General features: G+C 50.0%; 1 protein-coding gene across 1 annotated transcript in view; it reads left to right on the forward strand.

Annotated features, from left to right (window-relative positions):
* Nucleotides 1-25,714, forward strand: part of PRRC2A (proline rich coiled-coil 2A) — a 1,005,169-nt gene that overhangs the window by 899,641 nt on the left and 79,814 nt on the right. Inside the window, exon 21 of the mRNA XM_086919885.1 lies at nucleotides 10,170-10,258. Coding sequence (XP_086776011.1) covers nucleotides 10,170-10,258 — 89 coding nt within the window. The remainder of the gene's footprint in view (nucleotides 1-10,169; nucleotides 10,259-25,714) is intronic.

The raw sequence follows: 25,714 nt of genomic DNA on the forward strand, positions 1-25,714 counted from the left end.
CATCCATGTTGTGTGGGATACAGTGGCGCATGTGCTGCGTCAGCGCCCGGAGGAGGCCCGGGCCATACTCTCCTGTGCAGTTGCCGAGGGAAGAGGCGCAGCAAAGTTTACCTTCCGCTGTGGGCTGAATTCCGCCAACGCACTTGGCAGGACGTTTTCAACAACAGTAGCCCTTCAACGCTACGCCTTGTTGCGTTTGACTAGTGTTGCAAAGTCATCCTATGCCCTGGGCACCCCGCAACTTTGTTCTGACTGGAACTGGTGGTAACTGACTCTGACTGACCCCGGGCTCTGTTTAACCTGGCCCAGGGCTAGTGCCAAGCTAAAAGGAACACAGTAGAATACAGTTAAGACACCCAACATACACTAGGGTACACTATGGTATAGTGGGGTACTCCTGTAATTGCCATGACCTGCCCCATAAGCCCCTAGTATGTAATATGGCAGGGGATTGAAACTACCTAGAAGTCTCCAGTATCCTGGGGCATGGCAGTTTAGAGGCCAGCAGATTTTCTGCACCAGCATGTGTGCCGTGCTGAAGCCTGAGGTCAGTTTAAAAGCAACGCTGGTTGCCAAGACAGCTTTTAAACCTTAAATTGTGCCCAAACTCGACTTTGGGGGTAGGGGCCCTTAAAATTAAAAAAACCTACCATGCTTTTGCATATTGGGGACCCCCAGGGTCACCCCTAGGTATCCCAGCGGTGGGGGGTTAGTTATCTATAAGGTACGCCCTTATAAAATGAGTTTATATGCCTGGGTAAAGTGAAATTTTACATTTCACTCCCCATATTGTATTAAAGAGCTGCTCAAATTCGACTTTGATGTTAGAAGAACTGGGTATGGAAGATCTACAATATTTCCACAGATTCAGAACCCCAGAAGTCTCCCCTAGTTACACAGTGGGTGTGGGGGGGTCCTGTAGAAATTAGGGAAATACTTATAAACACTCTTGACCCAGAGTCAGGGCTAGGCTTAAGGAAGGTATGTGCAGATGGTAGGGGGAGAGTCCATGGAAATAAGCCATCCCAGGGGGCGTGTTTGGCCAGCTCTTACCTCCTTGCTGGATTTGGAAGAATGATGCACTCTGGAACAAACTAATGCCACACTCTACTGGATGTGGTCATAACTATGAGGAGTTGCCATGCTCTCATTAGTCAGCAGTGACCTGGTGCTTGACCCAGAGAATTTTGAATAAGTATCTGAGAGTGGCAGAGCCCTCCAGATCTGCTGCTTGAAACTTACTGAAGCAAGAAGATGTTGCTGTTAACAGAGCTCACCTGGACAGCCCCACAAAGAATTCAAAGCCTGGAGTACCAGTGGATTTGTAAGGATTTTGTTAAAGTGAATTGTAGAATTGAAGTTTCACACTTTCAAGGACCTTCTTGGAGATTCTAGAACCTTGGATTGTGTGTTGGATACTTTGGGACCCGCAAGCAGAACTCCAGGAAGGTGTTCTAACTGGACCCCGCTTGCTGAAGAAGGCGGCCCACTACAGTGGTGAGAAAGTTCTTCAGAACAATTTATAACGGTGTGTCCCTGACAGAGAAAACTAAATGACTAAAAGGGGCACTGTTGGTTTCTAAGCACTAGAAAGTGACTGATCTTTAAAAATTCATTTCTCTGGTTCCCTATAGTGGATTTTTTCCATTTTGGTGTCATTTAAAAGATAAAAATATGACCTATTTTTATAAATTGGCGTTGGATTTTTATTTTGTGGTGTCTGAATTATTTACTGAAAGGTTTTTAAATGCTTTACATACCTATCTTTAACGTTACGCCTGTCTGCTCTCAGCCACGTTACAAAGGGTTGAGCATAGGAATAATTTTCTAAGACCTATGCTGGGTCCTATCATGTGTTAGTGGCCTTATTGCCAGTGGCAGACCTACATTTTCCACTACCAATAACCCACTTTCTAACAACTAGTTTTTCCGGGGATGTCCATGTAGGAGGGTGGATACCTGACTATGGTTACCCCCAACTTTTTACCTAGTGTTTGGCTGGTTTTTCGACTTAGTTGGCCTGGGACCCTGCTATTCAGGGCCCCAGGCCTACTGCTCTCTCTCTAAAATGGATTCCATGTACCTTAGGTCATATCTAATTGGTACTGGGCCACCTTATCAGACCCTGTACCTCAGGGCATAGGTGTACCCAGGGCCTACCAGGGGCTGCAGCATGTATTATGCCACCCCTGGCTGCCCACCTAAATCTGACACAACTGGCTGCACGACAGCTGGGGCAAAGTGGTGTAATCACCCTTTGCTGTAGATATAGTATACCTATATCTAACCCTAAAATGGACACATGTATTCCTATCAGTCACTCCTATGGCAGGCCTTAACAATCCTGAAGGCAGAGTGCTTGGAATTATGTGAGATGGTGCTCTGGCATGAGCTGAGCCCGTCTGCAGCTTGCGGAACCAAGTCCTAATAGCTGTTCTATGATAACGCGTACCATATACTCTTAAGTGCATTATAATCCTCGCGGTTATTTGCTATCTTTGGTATCGCTTTATCAAAACATGTCGAGTAAGGTGTCATACGAATTGGAATACTAACCCCTCGCCAATTCTGGCGACGGGGTTAGCATTCCACCCTTCTAGAGGGACACGACATGTATGTAACTGTGAACCCCGGTTAAAGTTAACTCGAGCCTCAGCATCACAAAATGGATGCTGTCACCACAGACACAAGTCTGACCTCCTGCTGCTGGGAGTCCTTCCAGCGAGGAGAGCTTGGACAAAGGGTTTCCTGTCAGGGGCGGTGCTAGCACCGACCCAGACAGGGTTTTGTGTATCCTAGGTAGGCAGGGCTGAATAGGAAGGTGACTGCAAGTGGCACCCCGGTGCTCACTGTGCATCTGCCAGTTTGAACCAGTTCCAGGGGCACACCAGCCCCTGAGCTGGGGAAAGTCCGGCATGGGAGAGGGGTGTAACCACCCCCTTCCTCGTCCCACCCATGGGCAGGACCTAGTCCCGTACCAGCCCCTTTCTTTAGTATAAAGGTGGGAGCGGGGACCCTTCCAAATTAGATCATCTTTGAATCCTGAAACTACTTTCTACGAAAGGAAGTCAAGACTTCTTCTCAAGATTTCTCCCTTGTGGCTAAGGAGTAGTCACCCTGCATCTGCGGGCACCAACTAAGAACACTGCGGTTTGCTGCACGTCCTTCCTCAGGAATCCGACCGACCAGCACGACGAGACCCGGCTTCCCTGGCACCTCTGACCTCTACCTACATCATCAGCCCAGCTGAGGTCCGTGGGTGTGACGAGACCTCAAGGGACCGGCCATCTTCAGAACTGCACGACGCTTATCCAGCACGCCCGCCGAGAGATCCTCGAGTGAGTGCTTTGGGGTTTGAGAAGCCCTAACCCTGAGCAGCTCCAGCACCGAAGTCCAGCCCCCCAGCATCCACCAGATCTGCGTGGGGCCCTTCTGCTCTTTGCTGCTCACCGCGTTGTCTGGCCACTTGCCTGCTGGCTTGTAGCCCTTTTGACGACGCACCATGACGACAACACAGCTGGTCTGGTTGCTCCAGACTGGCCCTTGCTCCCCTCCAACAGAGGAGCTCCCCGGACCCTCCTGGTCCACTCCAGACGCCATTTTGAGTCCACCGCGTGGGCTTGCATTTGCCAAGACTTGTTGCCCCAATCCTGGGTCCAGCGACGTCGACAGCAGATACCTTTGTGGGACAGCTCGCACCTCCATCCTGGTCGCCAACAACGCCTCCTGGTCCGAGAGACTGCAGAGCCCAGCGTCGCCTACTCACCTGGTCGAGGTGACTTCGTCCGGTGCCATCCTGGTGCCCATCTAATCACTGGCTAGTGATTCAGAACTTGGTCCCCTCTGCTTACAGGTATCCATCTTCACCGATCCAGGCTTGGGTCACATCGAACTTCATCACTGGTCGCCTGCCAGCAACTTCTTCTTTCAGGCTCCATAGACTGCAACGAGGATTCCCGACGTCTTTTCAGACCTATGCAGCCGCAGCACCTGGGCTAGGTAACCTGAGCATTTCGGTGCTCCAGCATAGCTTAACTATCTAAGTGTCCAGATCCTTTTTCGTTTCAGCTCTACCTAGTCGGATTCGTCCGATAACACTAACTTTACGAAATCTAGCATCCATAGACTTTGTCCCGCATCCCGCGTGAGAGTGCACACTCTGCACCCGATCTCCCTAGGCCTCCTGCTAGTAATCTGAAGGTTCAGTAGTCCAGTCCTAGCGATCCTAAAGCCTATTAGAGTAGTACTTACCTGCTAGTAATTTCGCATTACACTTTTAGAGTATATGGTTTTTCGTGCCCCTCGGGCATTTGTGTAAATTGTGCGACTTTCAGAATTTCTTTAAGAGCTTTGTATTGTGCTTAGCGCCCTGTCCTCATAAAGAGTCCAGGGCTGTTGTGTTCTAAATAAATATACTTTTATTTTCATAAAAACTTGTGTGGTGTCCTTTCACTTGGTGTTCAAGGGGTATATGTGATGGTATAACAGCTGGCTTAACACGCCCTCTAGAGTTTAGCCTAAAGACTGCTCTTGTCCATGCTACTAGGATAGCTGGTCTAAAAGGTTGACTTACAACCAATCATCAATAAGGGTCGTTTGGAATGATACACAGTGATCACTAGAATAGTGAGTACTACATATCAGGCCAACTTCTCACAATCCAATCCACCCTTATGGACGTGCTCTTTGATGGCTGTCGCCTTTTCGGCAACAAGGCAGACAAACGCTTTAAGGACTCTAAGGCTACGGCCAGGTCCTTGGGCCTTTCCACCACCCGCCCTGCGCAGTCTGACTTTCGCCACTACGGAAGGGGTGCCCCGCTATATCACAGGCCACGCGCAAGCTGTTCAGCTCCAACGCGGGACGGGAACGTGGGAACCACCGGCATGGTTCAGGGGGCCAGCGGGCGGGCCAATCCACCTCAGCCCCTTTTGCAGCATCCTCCAAGCCTTCCTAGTCCGATCTTTCAGGGCCAACAAACGCCAGTGGGCAGCAGGATCCGCCATCACCTCTCCTACTGGTGCCATCACGTCGGACAGGTGGGTTTTATAAATAGTCCGAAGGGGCTACTCCCTCTCCTTCGAGACTACCCCTCTGTCCATGCCACCTCAGTACCATTGCATGTGGGAGGATCACCTGCCCTTCTCCAACAGGAAGGTTCGGCACTCGTGGTCAAGTGTGACATTAAGTGCGTTCCTGCCCCCGAAGTAGGCCCTGGTTGCTATTCCCACTACTTTCTGGTACCCAAGAAGGACAAAGGCCTGCGTCCTATCTTGGATCTCAGGAACGTCAACCTCGTCCTCTGGAAGGCGAAGTAAAAGATGTTGACGCTCACTCAGTCCTTGTCTGCCCTCGACTCTAGAGACTGGATGGTAGCATTTGACTTGCGGGACCCTTACTTTCACATCCCCGTCCTGCCTGCCCACCGGCATTACCTGCGGTACACTGTGGGCCACGAGAACTTTCAGTTTAACATGCTCTCCTTTAGCCTTACCATTGCCCCTCGGATGTTCACGAAAGTGATGGCGGTGGTAGCAGCTCATCTGTGCAGATCAGGGGTTCCAGTCTTCTCCTATCTCGATGCCTGGCTGTTGAGGGTCGTCTCCCACCTCCAGACTAGGGCCGACCTCCTGCATTCGCTGGGGTTCTCCATCAACGTGCTGAAGTCACACCTGACCCTGACCTGGACACAACGCAGTTTTGGGTTTATCATCCCTAACAGCGAGTTTGGGATATTTGGGCTATGATTCAAATCTTTCAGCCCCTATCCCGAGTTTGTCAGGATGGCCCTTGGGCTGCTGGGCCTCATGGCCTACTGCATCCTGCTGGTCGATCATGCCAGGTGGCATATGCAGACTGCAGTGGGACCTGAATTTCCAGTGGGCGCATCATCACGGCAATCTGTCCGATTGCGTCCAGATCTCGGAGGGCACTGGACGACAATTGCAGTGCTGGCTCACAAACCAGGATTGGGTCAGCGGCAGATCCCTCTACCTTCCCCAACAAGAACAAAGAGTGGTGAGAGATGCATCCCTTCTGGGATGGGGTTGCCACATGGGAGAGGCGGAGATCAGAGGCCTCTGGTCTCTGGCAGAGTTCGGGCTCCACATCAACCTTCTGGAACTTTGGCCAATCCTCCTTGCACTCACAGCCTTCCTTCCCTTTGTCTGGGGAAGAGTAGTGCAGGTGTTCACGGACAACACCACCGCCATGTGGTACTGCAACAATCAAGGCGGGGTGGGGTTATGGACCCTATGTCAAGAGGCCCTCCGCTTCTGGACATGGCTGGAACATCAGGGCATTTTTTTTTTAATGGAGTTTTATGTAGCGCGAACTTGACCGAAATCGGGTATCTGAGCGTTCCACATAGCACCAGTTATTTTTTGTTAGGCACGGGGAGATTAAGTGATTTGCCCAGAATCACAGGATGTTCAGAATCATTGCCTAGACTCGAACCCAGTTCCCTAGATTAGAGGACGACCCCCCTAGCTGTTAGGCCAACTCCTCTCCCCTTGGTGGTTCAACACCTGGCTGGTTCACTGAACGACAGGGCGGATGAACTCAGCTGCAGGTGCATGATGGATCACAAACGGCGTCTTCACTCGCAGGTGGAGAAAGGTCTCTTTCAGCTGTGGGGAGAGCCTTTGTTAGATCTATTCGCCACCAAAGAAAACGCGCAATGTCAGCAATTCTGTGTACTGGAATTTCTAAGGCGGCACTCGCTAAGCGACACGTTTTGTCACGAGTGGAGTTGCGGTCTTCTATACGCCTTTCCGTCTATATCACTTCTGCCCAGAGTGCTCAAGAACATCAAGCACGACCACGCTCATGTAAATGTAAATGTATAGGCATTTATATAGCGCACTACTTACCCGGAGGGTCCCAAGGCGCTTCGACCGCTGCAAAACCCTTCCTGGCTTCCCTGAGAGATGGTCCCTTAATGGGTATCTCCAGGGTGAGACCAGGCATCCCCGGCGGTCTGGTGGGGCCGTTAGTGAGGATGAGGCAAGCTAATGCCCAGAGTTGCCGAGTGTGATCGCTGATCAGAGTGGGCACCGAGGCGAGAGAATTATCAAGTCCGCTGACCCTGGTCCAGAAACCTGCCGTGCCGGGAATCGAACCCTGGTCCCGGGCCGTCCTCTGATCTCGGGTCTGCCGCCTCTAACCAGTGAGCCACACTACCTCACGTCTTATTTGTGGCTCCGGATTGGGCACGAAGAGTCTGGCATCCTGAGCTGCTCAACATGGCCATGGATCCTCCCATCAGACTGCCTCTTCAGAAGTATATTCCGTTGCAGCAGCAGGGGACGGTCTTCCACCCAAACCTGTTTAGCATCCACCTCCTTGTGTGTAGATTGAGCGGCGGCAGTTGATGTAGTTTGAACTGCCTCCCAAAGTCTGTGATGTAATCTTGCAAGCCAGGATTCCCTCCAATAAGATGGTATACGACTGCAGATGGAATACATTTGGGGCATGGTGCACAGCAAAGGCTATGGATACCATTTCTGCCCCTCTTTCTCTTGTTCCTCTTATCTTTGGCCTTGCAGGGCTCTGCTCTAGGTAGTTTTAAGGACTACATATCTGCCATTTCAGCCTTCTCTTTTCAAGTCCCCTATTGTGAATAGATTTCTTAAGGGCATTACTCTTCTTTTTCCTCCTGTTCCCTTCGTAATGCTCCTGTGGGACTTGAACTTGGTTCTGACATATCTTATGTGTGCTCCCTTTGAGCCACTACATAACTGTCCTCTAAGACTTCTCACTTTGAAGACTGCTTTTCTGATGGCCATCATCTCTGCACGCAGGATGAGTGAGCTGCAAGCTCTGTCTTCCAAGCCTCCTTTTCTGGCTGTCCATCCAGACAAGGTCGTCCTTAAACTAGACCTTCCTTTCTTCCCAAGGTGGTTACTTCTTTCCATATTGGCCAAACCCATCACTTTACCCACCTTCTTTCTGGCTCCGCATCCTTCGAAAGAGGAAGAGCGGGTCCACCGTATTGATCCAAAACATGTGCTTTCTTGTAAATGTATGTATGTATTGCGATTTATATAGCGCACATATCACCCGAAGGCATCAAGGCGCTTGCTTAGGGAACCCGTCCTGGTATTCCCCTGTGAGATACCCCGGCAGGGTATCCGCAAGGTGAAAGCCAGGCATCCCGCCGCGAGGGGCCGTTGTGGAGATTAAGCAAGCTATTGCCCAGAGTCGCAGAGTGTGAACCCGTGAATCGAGTAGGCACCGGAGCGAGAATTGTCGAGTCCATGGACATTTTAGGACTCAAGACCCCGCCGAGCCGGGAATTGAACCCTGGTCCCGGGCTGACCTCTGCTTCCAGGTCTGCCTCCTCTAACCAGTGAGCCACACTTCTCCTACTTGGATCGCAAAAAACAATTCCAGGCTGACAACCAACTCTTTTTGGGTTACATGGGTGCTAAGAAAGGTCGGGTCGTGCACAAACGTACCATCTCCAGGTGGGGCTTTTTGTGCATCAAAGCCTGCTATTCTTTGACTAAGAAGGAGCCTCCAGTGGGGCTGTTCGCCCATTCCACCAGGGTGACGGCAGCGACTACTGCTTTGGGATGAGGCATTTCCTTTTAGTCAGGTTGAGACCTCTTCGGAATAAAAATAATCATAGAGTATTACCTTACGTGTTTTAATCCACACACCACATCTACATCTCTTTAGGCCCCTCACACCCATGGCACCTATACGGCAAGGGACAAAAGATCTCCGTCAAAGAGTCCCTTTATGTGTGCCTGTCGAGCAATGCAGCGCCGGCTCGACGAGGAGCAGACTCATGATGAAGCATGACACCTAGCTTGCTGGGTGTGTGAGGTTCCTAGTTCCGAAAGGAGGTATTCCCCACCTCCTGATTACCTAGAGTACACACCAGGTGGGCAACTTGCCACTGAGGAACGACTTACTTTTCTTGTTTTCTATCTTCACCTAGGGAAGTACTTTGGACCTTTATCAAGCCCTAACTGTCACCCTCTTTGTTGATTTGGGACGAGGAGTCCCTCAAATGACATCTGTAAAGCAGCTACGTGGGCAACGCTGCACACTTTTACGAGATACTACTGCCTGGACAGCAAGTCCGAAGGAAATGTCTTCCTAGGCCGTTCTGTTCTCCAGGACTTTCTGGTGTGAACTTGGTTCGTAGACCCACCTCTGGTGTTGGTATTGTTGGGGTATCTATTCTAAGGTATCTATAACAAACTGTTTCTTTCTGATGATTAAGTTACTTACCTTCGGTAACGATATATCTGTAAGAAACATAGGTTAGTTATAGATTCCTTACCGCCCCACCCATCCTCCCCATTCTGCGAACTGACTGCTAGGGTTAAGGACGTCCTTTCAGGGCCCTAGTTGTGTGCACCAGTGGTCAGTGTCTTGCATGGCTCTGCGCTTCTGTGTAGAAAGTCATGTACAGAACAGATGTCAGCGTGCAAGGGCAGCGTCTATGTAGCTACTGTAACGTCATCCCGGCGACCACGACGGCTGACGCGGAGTAGACCGACGCCACCTTCCAACGCACAGGGATACTGCTGACGAAAAACTTTCCAGATACAGTCTGACAGCTGGGGGGTAATTCTAAGGTAAGGAATCTGTAACAAACCTATGTTTCTTACAGATATAGCGTTACCGAAGGTAAGGAACTTGGTCGACAGGGGCAGTCGCCTATTGTTGCACGGTAGTATGTTCATCTAGAGCTGGAGAATTGATAAAGAGCCAAATCAGCTGAATGTTCGTCTGCCAAAAGTAGTCCTATAGAAAACCTGTTTCTATCTATGTACTAGAGCTAGTCTTCTAGTGTGCCACTTACGATTTTCCTGCCATGCCCCAGTATTGTTAGATATTCCCGAAGTTAAGGCCTACACCTGTGGTGCAACAATGTTTGAAATACCCTCTTTAAAGTGTGTTAGCAAGTTGTGTTTCACCTGCTGTTCATAAAGCTTAGGAAAGGCACAGTTAAGCCGTAGCAGAGCTGAAACCAGACTGTCTTTTATGTTGAGGATGCTTGGTGGTCTTTACCATTGTTCTCTTCTGTCTTAGACCTATGCCCATGTTAATAGCATTACCCATAAACAGACAGGGTCATAGTCATGTCTTGAAAGCCACTGATGTTAGATTTCCATTCTCTGTTTAGACGTTTTATCCTTTTCTCCTCCCAGCTTCATCCAGTGGAAATAAAACAATTTCAAGACTACAGAAAGATGAGCAACTTACCAGGACCAGGCGGGCAAGCCCCATCTACTGGAAGGTGAGAGATGAGTATGGGATGAGTAGTGCTTTTCGGAGAGTTCTTCAGAATTATATTCTTTATGGATTCACTTGCTTGAATATTTCCTGCAGATCAGGCTTCACAAAGTCCTAATTAGAGTACTTTAAGCCATTATAAATAAAATTCGGATTTATGTAGTGCATTCACCTCATTTTATGACCCAATTCTGGCCATTCCTATGGATACTTCTAACCACATATCCTACCTTTCCAATATTCCTACATGCTAGGATTTTTTTCAGCACTTTTTCCTACATACCAGTAGGTGGTAACATATGGCTGCGCAGTGTCTTGATATTGTCTCAGGAGTGCCACAGGGGAGCCACATATAAGATACAGTCCTTGATGCTGCCCTCCGTTTCTTTATCTGCACCTTCAACTTTGATCCGGAGTTCTGATGCCAACTTTGTCAGCTTACAGGATGCATATGTCCGACATGACCTACACGACATGTGCCAGTGGTGCTTATGCTCCGGTCACTAGTCAAAGTTGTGCAATAAGTGCACCTTCCTTCACCTGAAGGAGATTAGAGAGTTGGAGGCAAAGTTCTGCATTGCTAAGCATGAAGAAATGTTTCGTTGAAAGATACATCAAGTCCAAGTCACACAGCTGATCTTGGTCACAAGCCATTTCCTCACAAAGTCCCATTACTGCTCCTCCAGTAAATCAAAGGCAAAAATGTGCCAGAAGCACAAGAAAGCCAAGCAAGACTATACCCATCCCACCACACTAACTCGGTAAGAAGGCACATGGGTGACACTATAAGTGTCCTTTGTTTTCTGACTGCTAACAGTCTTCTGCCCCATAGCAAATAGTGACCTTGAACGAGGGCCGCTGCAAATTTTCCAGGCGCTGCTGGCTTCCTCATGCATGCTTTTGTGCCTCACAGTGCCACAGAGACCTCAAGTTGGACTTCTGCTGGTGGGCCTGATGCAGACTATCGCCTCTGGTCCCAATCCGAGGGTCATACTGAGTATGTACCAGGCTTCCACTCCGGCCACAGGGTCTATTGCAAATCATGTTGTGCCAGATCCAATCATAGCACCGGGCTGTGACCTGAACTGACGGTAGCCTGCACTGGCCTCTGTCCTACTACAAAAAACAACCCAAGGACAGTCAGTGGTTGTACAGCTAGAAATGTAGCTTTGGCTCCTCTCTCTATTATATTACAGCAGTAGTGCTAGATTTATAGTTGTGTACTCGAGGCATGTGAGCTGTAGATCACATGCTTTGCATACTCCTACCATCAAGTGTTTGGTTCGGATGTTTGCAAGTTGTTTTTCTTCGAAGAAGTCTTTCCAGTCACGAGGTAGGTGGTGAATCCGTTCTTTTCCGCCATCGGGGTTTGGACATGAATTGCTGTGCTCCGATTCAAAACCGTTTCTCGGGTTTCCCTCGGTGCGCAATACACTTACCCTCGAAGGTATTTTTTGATTGCATATTTCCATTCTCCGCGTATCGTATTTACTGAAAATCCCTCTTTCGATCGGGTAGCTTGTGGAAGGCCATTGGGCCTACCCGCATCAGTCCGCCTCGCAGTAGATGGAACGTACTCCATTTAAATTCTGCCACAGTAGTGTGCAACTTGTGCTTATCTCCGGAACACAAAGAACAGGACTGTGATGCGTATAAAGCTTTCCGATCGAAGATGCTTCGCGACTGTCTGGCTCGATTGCGTGATATGCAGAGCCAACACAACGGTTCCTTTCCGACCTCTTCAGAGAAGATTCGGAACAAAAGACCAGAGATGCCATGGGAGCTGAGGAAAAACAAGAGCCTATCTCTTTCTCTGAATATGGCTACAATGTGGACAAAAAGGGTATCGTATCGCGTGTATTGATCCTCCCTTGCCCCAAAGTCCACCTCAGCTCAAGAAGGTGGCTCCAGTCCAACACCCGCATGCGGGCCACGGTCCGTTCCGAGAAAATGTTTGACGCCCGCCTTCCTACTCAGCACAGAAACGAACCTGAAAGCCTTCCGGCTTAAAATTAAGTAGAACTTCTGATAACCATGGGTTTAAGTTACATAAGGAATCCCTAGAAGAAGATTTACATTTCAACACACTGAGTAGTTCCCAAAAATCCTTGCACACACTTCCCTTGCTCAAGGGTCTGCTTAGACATGTGGAAGACATTTTTAATGATCCTGTGCGGGCACGTATCCTCACCCCTAGGCAGACAAAAAATATAAATCTGCACCATAAGATTCAACTTACATCAGGGGGCTGTTACCATTAGATTCTTTACTCGTTTCTAATGCACGAAAAAGTGCCAATTCCCAAATGTCAGGAGATACTTCACCCCAGACAAAGAGTCTAAGTTGATAGACGCCTCTGGAAAAAGAGTAGCCTCCCAAGCTCCACACTTTTGGCGCATTTCCAATACCCAAGCACTTTTAGCCAGGTATGATTGGGATGAAATGGAGTAATGGCTCCAATTTCTGCCTGATGAGCACAAGTCCAAAGCTCTCGACTTCGCGCGGGAGGGACAGCTCATATCGAACAATTCCATCAGGTGCGCTTTAGATGCGGCTGACACTAAAGCTAGAGCCATCAACACCAGTGTTCTATTAAGAAGGCATGCCTGGTTACACATTTTATGGTTTAAACCAGAGGTTGAAGCTTCTAGCCTTAACACTCCAAGCAGCACCTCTTTGGCCCTGTAATAGACTCCTCATTAGAAAAGATGAAACCGGACACAGAGGTGGCAAAATCTATGGGAGCCCTTCAGTCACCTTCATGCCGTGGTTCTTTTCCGTTCTCCAGCTACCGTGGAGGGTCCAAGAACGCCTCCTCAGACACTGCCTCTACGACCTACAAACGCAACAATCATCCCTCTGTTTATAAGGGTTTCTTCTTCAGAGGCGCTACAGAGGCAACAATGGCAAAGGTAGTGGTAGAGGTTCCAACACATGCGCCTCCCCCTCCAATACCAAACAGTGACTTGCCTACACCCCCGACCATTTAACACCGGTCTACCGGCATCTTTCACAATGCCGGACAGTCAATAACTACAGACAAATAGGTACTGGAAGTTATCCGTTCTGGTTATTTCCTAGAGTTTAACTACAATTTTATGTTAAGTTATCGGGGCTTGTATAGCGCTCAGCTGCCCCAGCAAAGGGGCATCCCGGCGCTTTCAGCATCAGTGAAGCAGAACAAACACAACACCTGAACAACATCAGAAAACAGCCACCAGAACTAAACTAAATGAAAAATAAGTTTTAATGGCTTTCCTAAAGATAAGCATACCGTCAATACTACGAATCTGCGGGGGCAGCGAGTTCCATAACTTAGCTGCCAAGCAGCGAAAAGAACGCCCCCCGGCAGGGCAGCGCTTCACCCTAGGAACTCTAAGCAGGTGCTGTCCTGCGGAGCGCAGCTGACGAGGGGGAACATAGGGAGTAAGCAAATTACTCAGCAAGTTCGGCATAGCAAGTTTCAAAATCTTAAAGGAGATGTTCGAGGCATGTGGGGCTGCTGAATTCATATCTGTGCATAGATCGCCGCCTAGTGTTGGGTCCGGATGATTGCACATTGTTGTCCTGGAAGAGTCTTCGAAGTATCACGAGATAGGAACATCAGGGCGTGACCCTGGTGGTTCAACACCTCGCAGGTTCTCTGAATGCCAGGGCGTACGAACTCAGCCGTCGGTGCATGATGGATCACGAATGGCGTCTGAACTCTGACGTGGCGCAAGGCCTCTTTCAGCAGTGGGGAGAGCCTTGGTTAGATCTATTCGCCACAGAAGAGAACGCGCAATGTCATCAGTTCTGCACGTTGGAATTTCCAAGGCGGCACTCGCTCCGAGACACTTTTCGTCGCGAGTGGAGATGCGGTCTGTTGTACGCCTTTCCGCCTATACCACTTCTGCCCAGAGTGTTGAAGAAGATCAAACGCGACCGGGCCCAAGTCATCCTTGTGGCTCCGGACTGGGCACGAAGGTACTGGTATCCCGAGCTTCTCAGTATGTCATTCGATCCCCCGGTTCATCTGCCTCTTCAGGAGGACCTTCTGTAGCAGCAGCAGGGGACGGGCCTCCACCCGAACCTGTCCTGTCTCCACCTCCATGCTTGGAGATTGAGCGGCGACAGTTGAGGCCATTTGACTTGCCTCCTGAAGTCTGTAATATCATTCTGACGGCCAGGCGGCCCTGCACTAAGTCGGTATACGCCTGCAGGTGGAACAGATTTGTGGCATGGTGCACAGCAAAGGCTGTGGATCCTCTCTCTGCCCCTCTTTCTGAGGTTCTTCTCTTCCTTCTTTGGCTCTGCTCTGGGCACTATCCAGGGCTACCTTTCTGCCCTTTCAGCCTTTCTAAGGCTGCCTGATCAACCATCTTTGTTCAAGTCCCCTATTGTAAATCGTTTTCTGAAGGGCATCACACACACGTTTCCACCTGTTCCTTTCGTGATGCCTCAGTGGGACTTGAACCTGGTTCTTACTTTTCTGATGTGCGCTCCCTTTGAGCCACTTCACAACTGTCCTATCCGCCTTCTTACTCTGAAGACTGCTTTCCTGGTTGCCATCACCTCTGCCAGTAGGGTGAGTGAGCTCCAGGCTCTATCCTCTAAACCTCCTTTCCTTTCTGTCCATCCGGACAAGGTTATATTGCGGACAAAACCCTCTTTCCTGCACAAGGTAGTCACAGCCTTCCACATCGGGCAGTCCCATCACCTTGCCCACCTTCTTCCCGCCTCTGCATCCCTCGAAAGAGGAAGAGAGGCTCCACCGTCTGGACCCAAAACGTGCGCTCTATCTGGATCACACACGCCAGTTCCGGGTGGATGACTAACTCTTTGTTGGTTACGTGGGCGCTAAGAAAGGACGGGCGGTGCACAAACGGACCATCTCTCGGTGGATCGTGTTGTGCATCCAAACGTGCTACTCTATGGCTAAAAAGGAACCTCCTGTTGGGCTGAGGGCCCATTCCACTCTGGCCACGGCGACGACTACTGCCCTGGGCTGAGGAGTCCACTTGCAGGACATTTGTCAGGCAGCTACATGGGCCTCGCTGCACACGTTCGCAAGACACTACTGCCTGGACAGCCAAGTCCGGAGGGATGGCTTCTTTGGCCGTTCCGTCCTTCAGGACTTTCTGGTGTGATTATTGGTTCACAGACCCACCATCGGGGTTGATATTGCTGGGATATCTATTCTAAGGTAAGGAATCTATCACTAACGTGTCTCTTTCAGATGCACAAGTTACTACTTGTGTAACGATATATCTGTAAGAGACATTAGTTAGTGATAGATTCCTTACCGACCCACCCATCCTCCCCGTTCTGGGAACCGATATCTAGGGTTAAGGTCATCCCCTTTCAGGGCCCTAGTTTCAATGGCACCAGTGTTGGTTTTTGACATGGCTCTGCGTTTTTGGCGCGAAAAAGCTGTGTCTAAGAACTGACGTCAGCACGCGGAGGCGGCGTCTAAGTACTCGACGACGTCATCACAGCGCCGCTGACTGACGCGGAGCCGCAGACGACGCCTACCGATGCGCAAGGGTACAGCTACGCAAAAATTTCCGGATCCAGTCTGACGCCTGGGGATATTCTAAGGTAAGGAATCTATCACTAACTAATGTCTCTTACAGATATATCGTTACACAAGTAGTAACTTGTGCAATAATAACAAAGGCAGAGGACGTGGTGGTAATGACACCACAGGGCTCGACAAATCCACTCGCCCGCTCGCATTTGCGAGGGAGAATGGATCAGGACTAGCTATTTTTAGGTCCTACTCGCCCTTTCTGGCGAGTAGGAAGTCAAACTAACTTTTGTCCTCTGTCTTTAAAAACAGAGCAAAAGTGACAAGATAACATGATTTAAAGGCACTTTTATTGCTCCTAAAGGGAATGAGCAATAAAGATGCCTTTAAATCTTGTTATCTTGTCACTTTTGCTCCGTTTTCAGAGACAGAGGTCAAGTGGGTTGCAGTCAGGTCGAGGGGATTTTCCATGGTACTAGACCTGCAGGACTAGTACCATTTTTCGGATTTGTCGAGCCCTGCACCAGAGCCTCCACCGCCACTAAACAGTGACTTGTTCACACTCCCTCCAGACCAAGTAACACCAGTCTGAGGCAGAATACCACAATTCCTACCAGTCTGGAATGCCATTACCACGGTATGGTTACTGCCTGGAACTCACTTCTACTCCACCCAACATTCCACCCAAACACCGTCCAATGTCCAAAGAACACATCACGCTGTTACAACAAGAGGTGCTATCCATGCTAGAAAAGGGAGCCATAAAGCCAGTCCCTTTTCAACACCAGGGCACAGGAGTATACTCTCTATACTTCCTTATTCCCAAAAAAGACGGGTCCCTCAAACCAATATTGGACCTCAGACCTCTGAACCAATATATACTTTCAGAGCATTTCCATATGATCACTCTACAACAAGTACTCCAGCAAGGCGACTTCCTCGCTACATTAGACCTCAAGGATGCATACTTTCACATACCTATACATCCAGCTCACAGGAAATACCTCCGGTTCACAATAGAGGGTCGCCACTATCAATTCAAAGTTCTTCCCTTTAGGGTAACTACAGCACCATGGGTTTTTACAAAATGCCTAGCAGTAGTAGCAGCACACCTCAGAAGGCAACACATCCATGTGGTCCCCTACCTGCACAATTGGCTCATAAAAGCCAACTCATACGTACAGTGTGCAAACCATACGTCTCAGACAATCCCGCTACTGCACAGTCTGGGTTTTGCCATAAATTACCCAAAATCACATCTGCAGCCCTCCCACATACAACAATATCTGGGAGCAACAATAAATACCTCAGTGGCGAAGGCATATCCAAATCCAGCCAGAATATCCAACATACAGTCTCCATTCAAAGCTTTCAGCCACAACACTCCCTTCCAGCACAAGTGTTCATGGGGCTTATAGGCAAGATGGCCTCCTGCATATTCATTGTCCCTTATACCCGGCTTCAAATGCGACCATTGCAGGAATGCCTAGCACGGCAGTGGAACCAAGCTCAAGGACAACTAAAAGACCTAGTGTTGGTAGACAGTCGCATTTACAACTCTCTGCAGTGGTAGAACCCACACAACCTTTCCAATGGGCGACTGTTCCAAGAGCCGGTTCCACAAATAGTATTAACAGCGGACGCTTCACTGACAGGTTGGGGAGCCTACCTCCTTCAATACACAGTACAAGGTCTCTGGACAGTCCAACAAAAGACACTGCATATAAACTACTTAGAGTTACTAGCAGTATTTCTAGCAATGAAAGCCTTCCAGAAATACTTGTACAACAAGGCTGTGTTAATCCAGACGGACAACGTGACAGCCATGTACTACATACAAAAACAGGGAGGGACACACTCCCCGCAGCTCTCACCTAGCACAGAGCATATGGAGGTGGGCAATTCCAAAAAACGTTCTTTCTCCTGGCAGAACACCTCCCAGGAATAGACCATCAGATCGCAGATCTACTGAGCCGCGCCAGGACAGTCCCGACTAACAGAGCGCGTTATAAATCATTATATACCATAACATAACAAATAAACAAATGAGAGATTCATCCTCAAGTTCTCCAACCATTCTTCAAAAAATGGGGACATCCAGAGATAGATCTGTTTGCCACAAAAAAAACCTCAAAATGCCAGTCCTTTGCCGCCGGGTTCCCACACCCGTTGTCACAAGGCAATGCGATATGGATGAACTGGTCAGGCAGATTTGCGTACGCTTTTCCGCCAACCCCACTGATCCCATTAGTGGCACGCAAACTAAGGCAACAGTTACTCACAATGATCCTGGTTGCTCCCACATGGGCAAAACAGCCATGGTACACGACGTTCCTAGAACTCTCAGTAGTTCCGCACCAAAGACTACGCCGGTCGCCACAATTGCTAACACAGAACCATGGCGAAATCAGGCACCAGATCCCAATCAGATGAACCTAGCGATCTGGCTCCTGAGGTCTTAGAGTTCGGATACCTTAACTTGCCTCCAGACTGCATGAACATTATCAAGGAAGCAAGGCACCCCATTACAAGAGCATGCTACGCAGCTAAATGGAATAGATTAGTCATCTATTGTAATATTAACCAAATCAATCCATTAGATGCCTCCATCCAGAACATAATCTGTTACTTGCTACATCTTCAAATATGTAATCTGGCATACTCATCCATAAGGCTACACCTTGCTGCTATAGCAGCATATCTTCAAAACAGGCAACATGTGTCCCTGTTCAGAATACCACCTATCAAAGTTTTTATGGAAGGACTTAAAAGAATTATCCCTCCAAAGCATCCACCTTCACCTGTCTGGAACTTAAAGGTAGTACTAACCAGACTTATGGGGCCACCTTTCGAACCGCTCCACTCATGTGAACTACAATTCTTAACATGGAAGGTGGCATTTTTAATTGCGTTTACCTCCCTCAGGCGAGAGAGTGAGCTACAGGCACTAACCATTCAGGAACCCTTCGTGCAAATACACCACAATAAGGTAGTGCTTCGTACTAATCCTAAATTAATGCCAAATTTATGCCAAATGTGACATCCACTTTCCACATCAATCAGTCTATAGAATTGCCAGTTTTCTTTCAAAACCCACAGTGGCTGAAAGAGCCCTACACACACTAGATGTCAAAAGAGCTCTGCTATATTACGTTGACAGAGCTAAATCATTCAGAAAAACAAAGCAACTTTTTGTTGCCTTTTCTCCACAACATAAGGGTAATCCCATTTCAAATACAGGAATAGCCGGATGGATAGTTAAATGCATACAAATATGCTATCAAAAGGCAAAGCGCACTTTTAACAGTTCCCGCAAAATCCCACGCAACGCGCAACATGGGGCATCCATGGCTTTCCTAGGAAATATTCCCCTAGAAAGCATATGTACGGCAGCTGCATGGTCTACCATACACACTTTCACTAAACACTACTGTGTAGACGTGCAAGGTAAGCAACAAGCTGCTGTAGGCCAGGCTGTCCTTAAAACTTTTTCAAACCACTGCAGCTGGTACAGGTGACCACCGCTAGAGGAGAAACTACTATACAGTCTATGCTAAGATATGAATTCAGCAGCCCACATGCCTGGAACGGAAAATGCTACTTACCAGTATGCATCTGTTCTTGGCATGTAGGGCTGCTGACATTCATAGCGTTGTTTCGGGTGATGAGGCCAATGGGATCATTTAGGCATTGATCAGTGTTGAGCTGATATGGGTATGTCGCAGATGATGCTTTTGGAGTCGGAGGTGTATGGTAAGAGGCGGGTTCTTTGGGTGCCACTGGTGAGAATAGAGGATAGCAGCTGGAGGGCGTTTTCTTGAATGTCGATGTGGTGGAGTCTTTGGATAAGGAGATGGTGGGAGACTGTGTTGAAGGCCGCTGAGGAGGGTCAGGGCTGCTGATTCGCTGCAGTCAAGGGTGGGTCTGATGTCATCTGTAGCAGCTATGATGGCGGTTTCCGTGCTATAGTTTGGGCAGAAGTTACATTGGAATGGGTCGAGCAGGTGGCTGGACTCCAGGTAGTCTGAGAGTTGGCAGTTGCCTTCTTTCTCCAGTACCTTGGCTGGAAAGGGGAGGAGCGATATGGAGCGGTAGTTCTCGAAGTCGGATGGGTCTGCTGTAGGCTTCTTTAGCAAGGGTTGTACTTCGGCTTGCTTCCAGGATTCCGGGAAAGTGGCAGCATTTAGTGCTGTGTTGATGGTGCTGGTGAGTGGGGTCCGATTGCTCTGTGTCCGAGGTTGAAGACGGGTGGAGGTAGGGGTTGGTGGGGTCCCGGGGTGGATGGAGGACATGATAGAAGTTGTAGTTTCGGAATTGAGGGGTGTCTAGTCGGTCAGGAGGTGAGGCGGTGGGTCTGTCAGGGTTGTGGGTTTTCAATTAAATATCTACATGTCCATGGGGCAAGTTGCTTCATTAATCTACTTGTCCTTTAACAAAATCCACTTGACCCTTTGGTGCCATGTAGTTCGGCGACAAATTTTGGCAGCAATCTCATTATATAAGAGTTCTGATGTAATCGCTGATTATGCTAGGGCTCATACCATAGTAGTGTTTGAATACTTCCAATCCCATTATGTTACCATGTTTCCGCAGAGCTACATACTGGGGCTGAAGGTAGTGGTACGCAATAGTTCCAGGGTTAGAATGCCCTTTTGAGTCCGTGCAAACCTACTAACTTGCATGTTTTAAGGGTTTTCAACAACTCTTCTCTAATCTTTACCCACACTGAGAAATGTATTCCTGATAATGGCACACATAAACCTTCATTTTAAAATGAAGTTAACAAATATTTGCTAGGAGTAATATTTCTGTAAATTCTTGGGAATATCCGAAAGCCGAATGGCTTCTGTTATTGTAAGGACGTAGGTTCACTTTTGAGACTTTCTTTAATGGGCCCCTAATTTGGTCTGACGTTGACCATGACCATTTGCAGTTATTAAAATTCTCTCACCCTCTCCCTCTCCCTCTTCCTCTCCCTCTCCCTCTCTCCCTCCCTCTCTCCCTCCCTCTTCCTATCTCCCGCCCTCTCCCTCTCCCTCTCTCTCACCCTCTCCCCTTTTCGGCACACAAAGTAGTTTTGTTCAGTGAGTGTGTGCTTTTTGACACAAAAAAAGTTTTGCTTTTACCAATGTTTGTTATAATGGTGAGGGCCTTGCAGCTCCACATCAATACGGTTTTACAAAAACCATGCCAAAACAATTAACACATTGATAAAACTAAAAAGCGGACCACCAATTTCGACCTATTTGGCTTTGCTAGTGCTTGTTTATTTTTGTTTCCGATAATCTTATTAAAACTGGTTACACTGATTTTCCATTATGAAAATCTTAGGGAAATACTGGCATGCATCAACACCTGTTACTAAATGATGCTTCAAATAAATGGTACCTGAAATTTTACAGTAGTTTAGCTAGATTTTTTTTCCGCCTGCTTTCCCTTTGTGCCGTGCCTTAAACCACTGCCCTGGCATAGATCCCCCTGGGTGCCCTATACCAGTGGTGAGGGTACAGGTGCATGAGGCCTGTACCCCTACAGTTCCCAGGTCCATTCTTAGACATTGTAAGTGCAGTGCTTCCAGTAAGAGTATATGGTGCTGGGAGGTTGTCTCTACGAACTCCACAGCACCATAATGGTTACACTGAAAACTGAGAAGTTTGGTATCAAACTTCTCAGCACATTAAACCCACACTGATGCCAGTATGGGATTTAATGATAAATGCACACAGAGGGCATCTCTGAGATGCCCCCTGAAAACGAACCCACCACTAGTGTCCAGGCTGAGTGGCTGCTTTCAGCTGCCACCACCAGACATATTTCTGGACACCTGGGTCGAGAGCCTGCTGCTCTCTGGGGCCTGAAACAATGCACAACCTGGGACGAGGTGCCAAGTCTCCTCCTCCACGATGGGCAGGGTTCACGAAGGGAAGCTTCAAAGGCATTCCCCCTTTGTGAGCCTCCCCAGAACATTTGCTGCTTTCAGGAACTGGTCCCCACTGGTTCTACCCCTCACTTTGGGCTAGAGAGCCGACAGGAAAAACAATTGAGGGAAAGAGGTGTGCCCACCTCTGCCAATTCCACCCCTCAGGTGGGGTAGGCGAGGTGAAGAACAACTCTGAGTCCCCGCCATCTTGAGGATGGGGGGACCCAACCAACCAGGGATGGGCTCCTGCCCCCTCCCACCGGAGGGTGGCACGATATAGTGGGTGTGCCCACCCCAGTGAAGGGACCCATTGGTCCCTCCCCTTTACCTACAACACGCCTATATCTAGTATTTAACGGGCACTCTGAACCTTGCTTCCTCGATCCAGCAACGACCAGAAGAAACTAAGGAGCGCTGTGCAGCCATCTAACAAGAGGAGGACGCCCAGTGACTTGGTCCCAGCCCCTATATGCCTGTCTCCCCTCGAACTTGCTCCTGCAAAATCATAGTGTGTCCTGCAGCCAGCAACCTCAAAAACCCCAGAGGACCTGCCTGCCTTCACTTCCAAAGACGGTTTCTCCTGTGAACACCAGATCTGTTCAAATGCAACCTCTGGCAGCAGCCAGAGACCGCAAATCCAGCCCACTCTGCACCTCCGAACCCATTGAGTGGAAAAACACCACAAGGAGGTCACCCAGCGATCCTGCACCGAGATCAGGAAACCCCTGACCTGCCTCAAGACTCCAGCCGACGGCTGCAGTCTAAATCCAGAAGGCCCCCCCCCCCCTCCCCCCCAAATCTGAAAGAGACACGTTAGTGATAGATTCCTTACCTTAGAATATCCCTAGGCGTCAGACTGGATCCGGAAAGTTTTTCATCAGCCGTACCCCTCCGCGTCGCGTCGTGCCGCACTTTGTCCGTCGCTGGCGTCATAAGCGCCGAGATTACGTCACGGAGACGACTTAGGCGCCACCCATGCACGCTGACGTCAGTTCTTTCTTTTTCCATGCCAGCAAGCGCAGATTCGGTTAGAGCACGTACCCTAGTCACTTTTTGACTAACCTTTTTGAGACTTTTGGCTCTACTTCTTTTGAGTCTTTGACTCCTGTCACCGTACGATGTCAGTGGCCGACCCCCACGGCGTCTGTCTCTGTTTCTGGAGCGCGACCATGACTCCCAGTCATTTTCTGACTGTCTGGCCATGGCTACGAAGGCTTTGCAGGAGCGGTCCCGAAAGCTGCTGGGGGCCAGGCAGTCGTTTACGCGCCGTTCGAAGTCCAGGGGTCGCTCGAGTGACCGACCACGGAGCCATCATCATCGCTCCTCGGGGTCAAAGTCTTCACCCTCGGAATCGGGTAAGAGACATCACAAGAAAAAAGTCAAAGAAGCATGTTCGCTCTCCGACGTCCCCCGTCGGTCTCTGGATGTGGATGAGGGGGCCAGGGGTCCTTCACCTGCGGCTCAGTTGGAGCCTGGGAATCACGCGGCCGACCCACCCTATCCGGGTCAGTTGGCAACTCCAGCCCAGGTGCAAGAGTTTCTTGCCACCATGGACAGCCTTTTCAGGCCTAGGGCTTCTGCCATCGCGCCTTTGGACCCTGCGGTCCCTATTGAGGGCCCTTGCTTGCCGGTGGATCCGGCCCCGGTGCCGCAAGGCCCTCCGCCGGTGGCTCCTGCCCCAGCGCCACAGGGCCCTCCGCTGGCAGCTTCGGCGCCCACTGTGGCTCTGTTCCCATCGCTGCCAATGGTTCCGTTCGTCCCACCTCTGCCTTTGCCCAAGTTTCTGGGCATTTTTGCTCTGGCTTGGGACCCTAATTAGGACATGGAGCCAGATCGGCGCCGACCGGCACCGTTCCCAAAGCAGTTGAGCATTTGTTTTCCCCGGTGCCTTCCCCGGCCGCTGCCGCATGGGCCCGTGCTGTGGAGGAGGGGGATGACTGGGAGGGGTCGGAGGACCGTCTTGCACGGCAGTGCGAGTCCGATCATTAGTGGGTGGAGGACTCAGAGGATGCAGGTGGCCTTGACCTCTCCTCTGAGCCTGGATTTGTGTCTCCTCCCGCTGTCATGGGAGAAGGGGCCACGTATACTGTGGTGCTCCGTAGAGCAGCGGAGGCGCTTGACCTTGATCTGCCTACTGTTACCCTCAAAACTAACGTCCTTACTGAAGTGCTTCAGCCGGCAGCAAGTTCCATGGAACCTCTGCTTCTGTTCAATGAGGCCTTGGCAGATTTTTAATGGGCACCTGGTCTAGGAATAAAAATGTGGTTAGGCGTCATCGCCCAGCACCCGGTGACCCTTCCTTTTTAACAAATCATCCGACCCCGGAGATCCTGGTCATTCAGGCCTCCACTTCCCAAAGCGCATTCCCTACCGCTCCGCCTGATAAGGAATCGAAAAAACTGGAGCTGTTAGGCAAGAAGTTGTTTTCCTCTGCCAGCCTGGGGCTGCGGTCAGTCAACACCGCAGGCCGCGTAGGCCGCTACTCTCATGCTGTGTGGGACACGTTGGCACAAGCTCAGCCCTAGTCCCGATCCCTGGAGGAGGTTTGGGCTGTACTTTACCAAGCTGATGCGGAGCGGAAGAATGCTGCGAAGTTCGCCATTCGGTGTGGGCTGGACACTACAGACGCTTTGGGGAGAGCCATCTCCATGACGGTGGGCTTGCGACGCCATCCCTGTTGTTTCGGTCCACAGAGTTTTCAGGGGATGTCCAAAGTTCTCTCATGGACATGCCTTTTGATGGTACTCGTCTGTTTGGCAATAAGGCAGAAAGTGCACTAGAACGTTTCAAGGATTCTCAGGCTACGCCAAGTCCTTGGGTCTCTCCACCACACACCCGGCCACGTCTACCTTTCATTCCTTTCCTGGCCATGGGGCCGCCTCTACACATTCGTTCAGCCTGATGCCTGCGCAGAACCAACCTCTGCGCGGGCGTGGTGGCCGCTGTGACGGCACAGGAGGCCAGCGTGCAGGGCAGTCCACCTCCGCTCCTGCAGCATTCGCCTCAACGTCTTCCTAGTCCAAGATTCAGGGTATGCCCCCTGCTGGTGGGCAGCAGGATTCAACATCACCTCCCCCACTGGCTGTCTGTCACTTCGGACAGGTGGGTGCTGCAAATTGTCCAAAGGGGCTACTCCCTCCCCTTCGAGTTTGCCCCACCAGCCATGCCACCTCCGTTCCACCGCATGTCGGGGGATCACTTTGCGCTTCTCCAACAGGAAGTTGTGGCCCTCTTGGCCAAGGGGGCCATCAAGCGCGTTCCTGAGCCAGAAGTAGGACGTGGTTGTTATTCCCACTACTTTCTGGTCCCCAAAATGGAGAATGGGGCCTGTACCTCCTCTTGGACCTCAGGAACGTCAATTGCTTCCTCTGGAAGGAGTTCAAGATGTTGACTCTCGCTCAGGTCTTGGCTCCCTTAGACCCTGGAGACTGGATGGTAGGGTTGGACTTGAAGGACGCTTATTTTCACATCCCCGTCCTGCCGGCCCAGTGGCGTTACCTGCGATTCTCGGAAGGCCAAGAGCATTTTCAGTTTGCCGTGCTCCCCTTCGACCTTACCAGCGCCCCTCTGGTGTTCACGAAGGTGATGGCGGTGGTCGCAGCTCATCTGCGCAGGTTAGGGGTGTCAGTCTTCCCCTACCTCGATGACTGGTTATTGAAGATGGGCTCGCCCCAAACAGTCGTCGGCCACCTTCAGACTACGGCCGACCTCCTGCACCTGCTGGGGTTTTCCATCAACGTGCCGAAGTCGCACCTGAGTCCCTCTCGGAAGCTCCCCTTCATCTGAGGGTTCTGGATTTGACGCTGTTTCGGGTTTATCCTCCCGAGCAGCGAGTCCGGGATATTCAGGCTATGATTCCGATCTTTCAGCTTCTTTCCCGGGTTTCAGTCAGGATGACCCTCCGGCTCCTGGGCCTGATGGCTTCCTGCATCCTGCTGGTAACACATGCCAGATGGCATATGCGGGCTCTGCAGTGAGACCTGAAGTTCCAGTGGGCGCAGAATCAGGGCAACCTGTCCAATCATGTCCAG

This window comes from Lissotriton vulgaris, chromosome 5 (genome assembly GCF_964263255.1).
Source record: "Lissotriton vulgaris chromosome 5, aLisVul1.2, whole genome shotgun sequence".
Classification (NCBI taxonomy): domain Eukaryota; kingdom Metazoa; phylum Chordata; class Amphibia; order Caudata; family Salamandridae; genus Lissotriton; species Lissotriton vulgaris.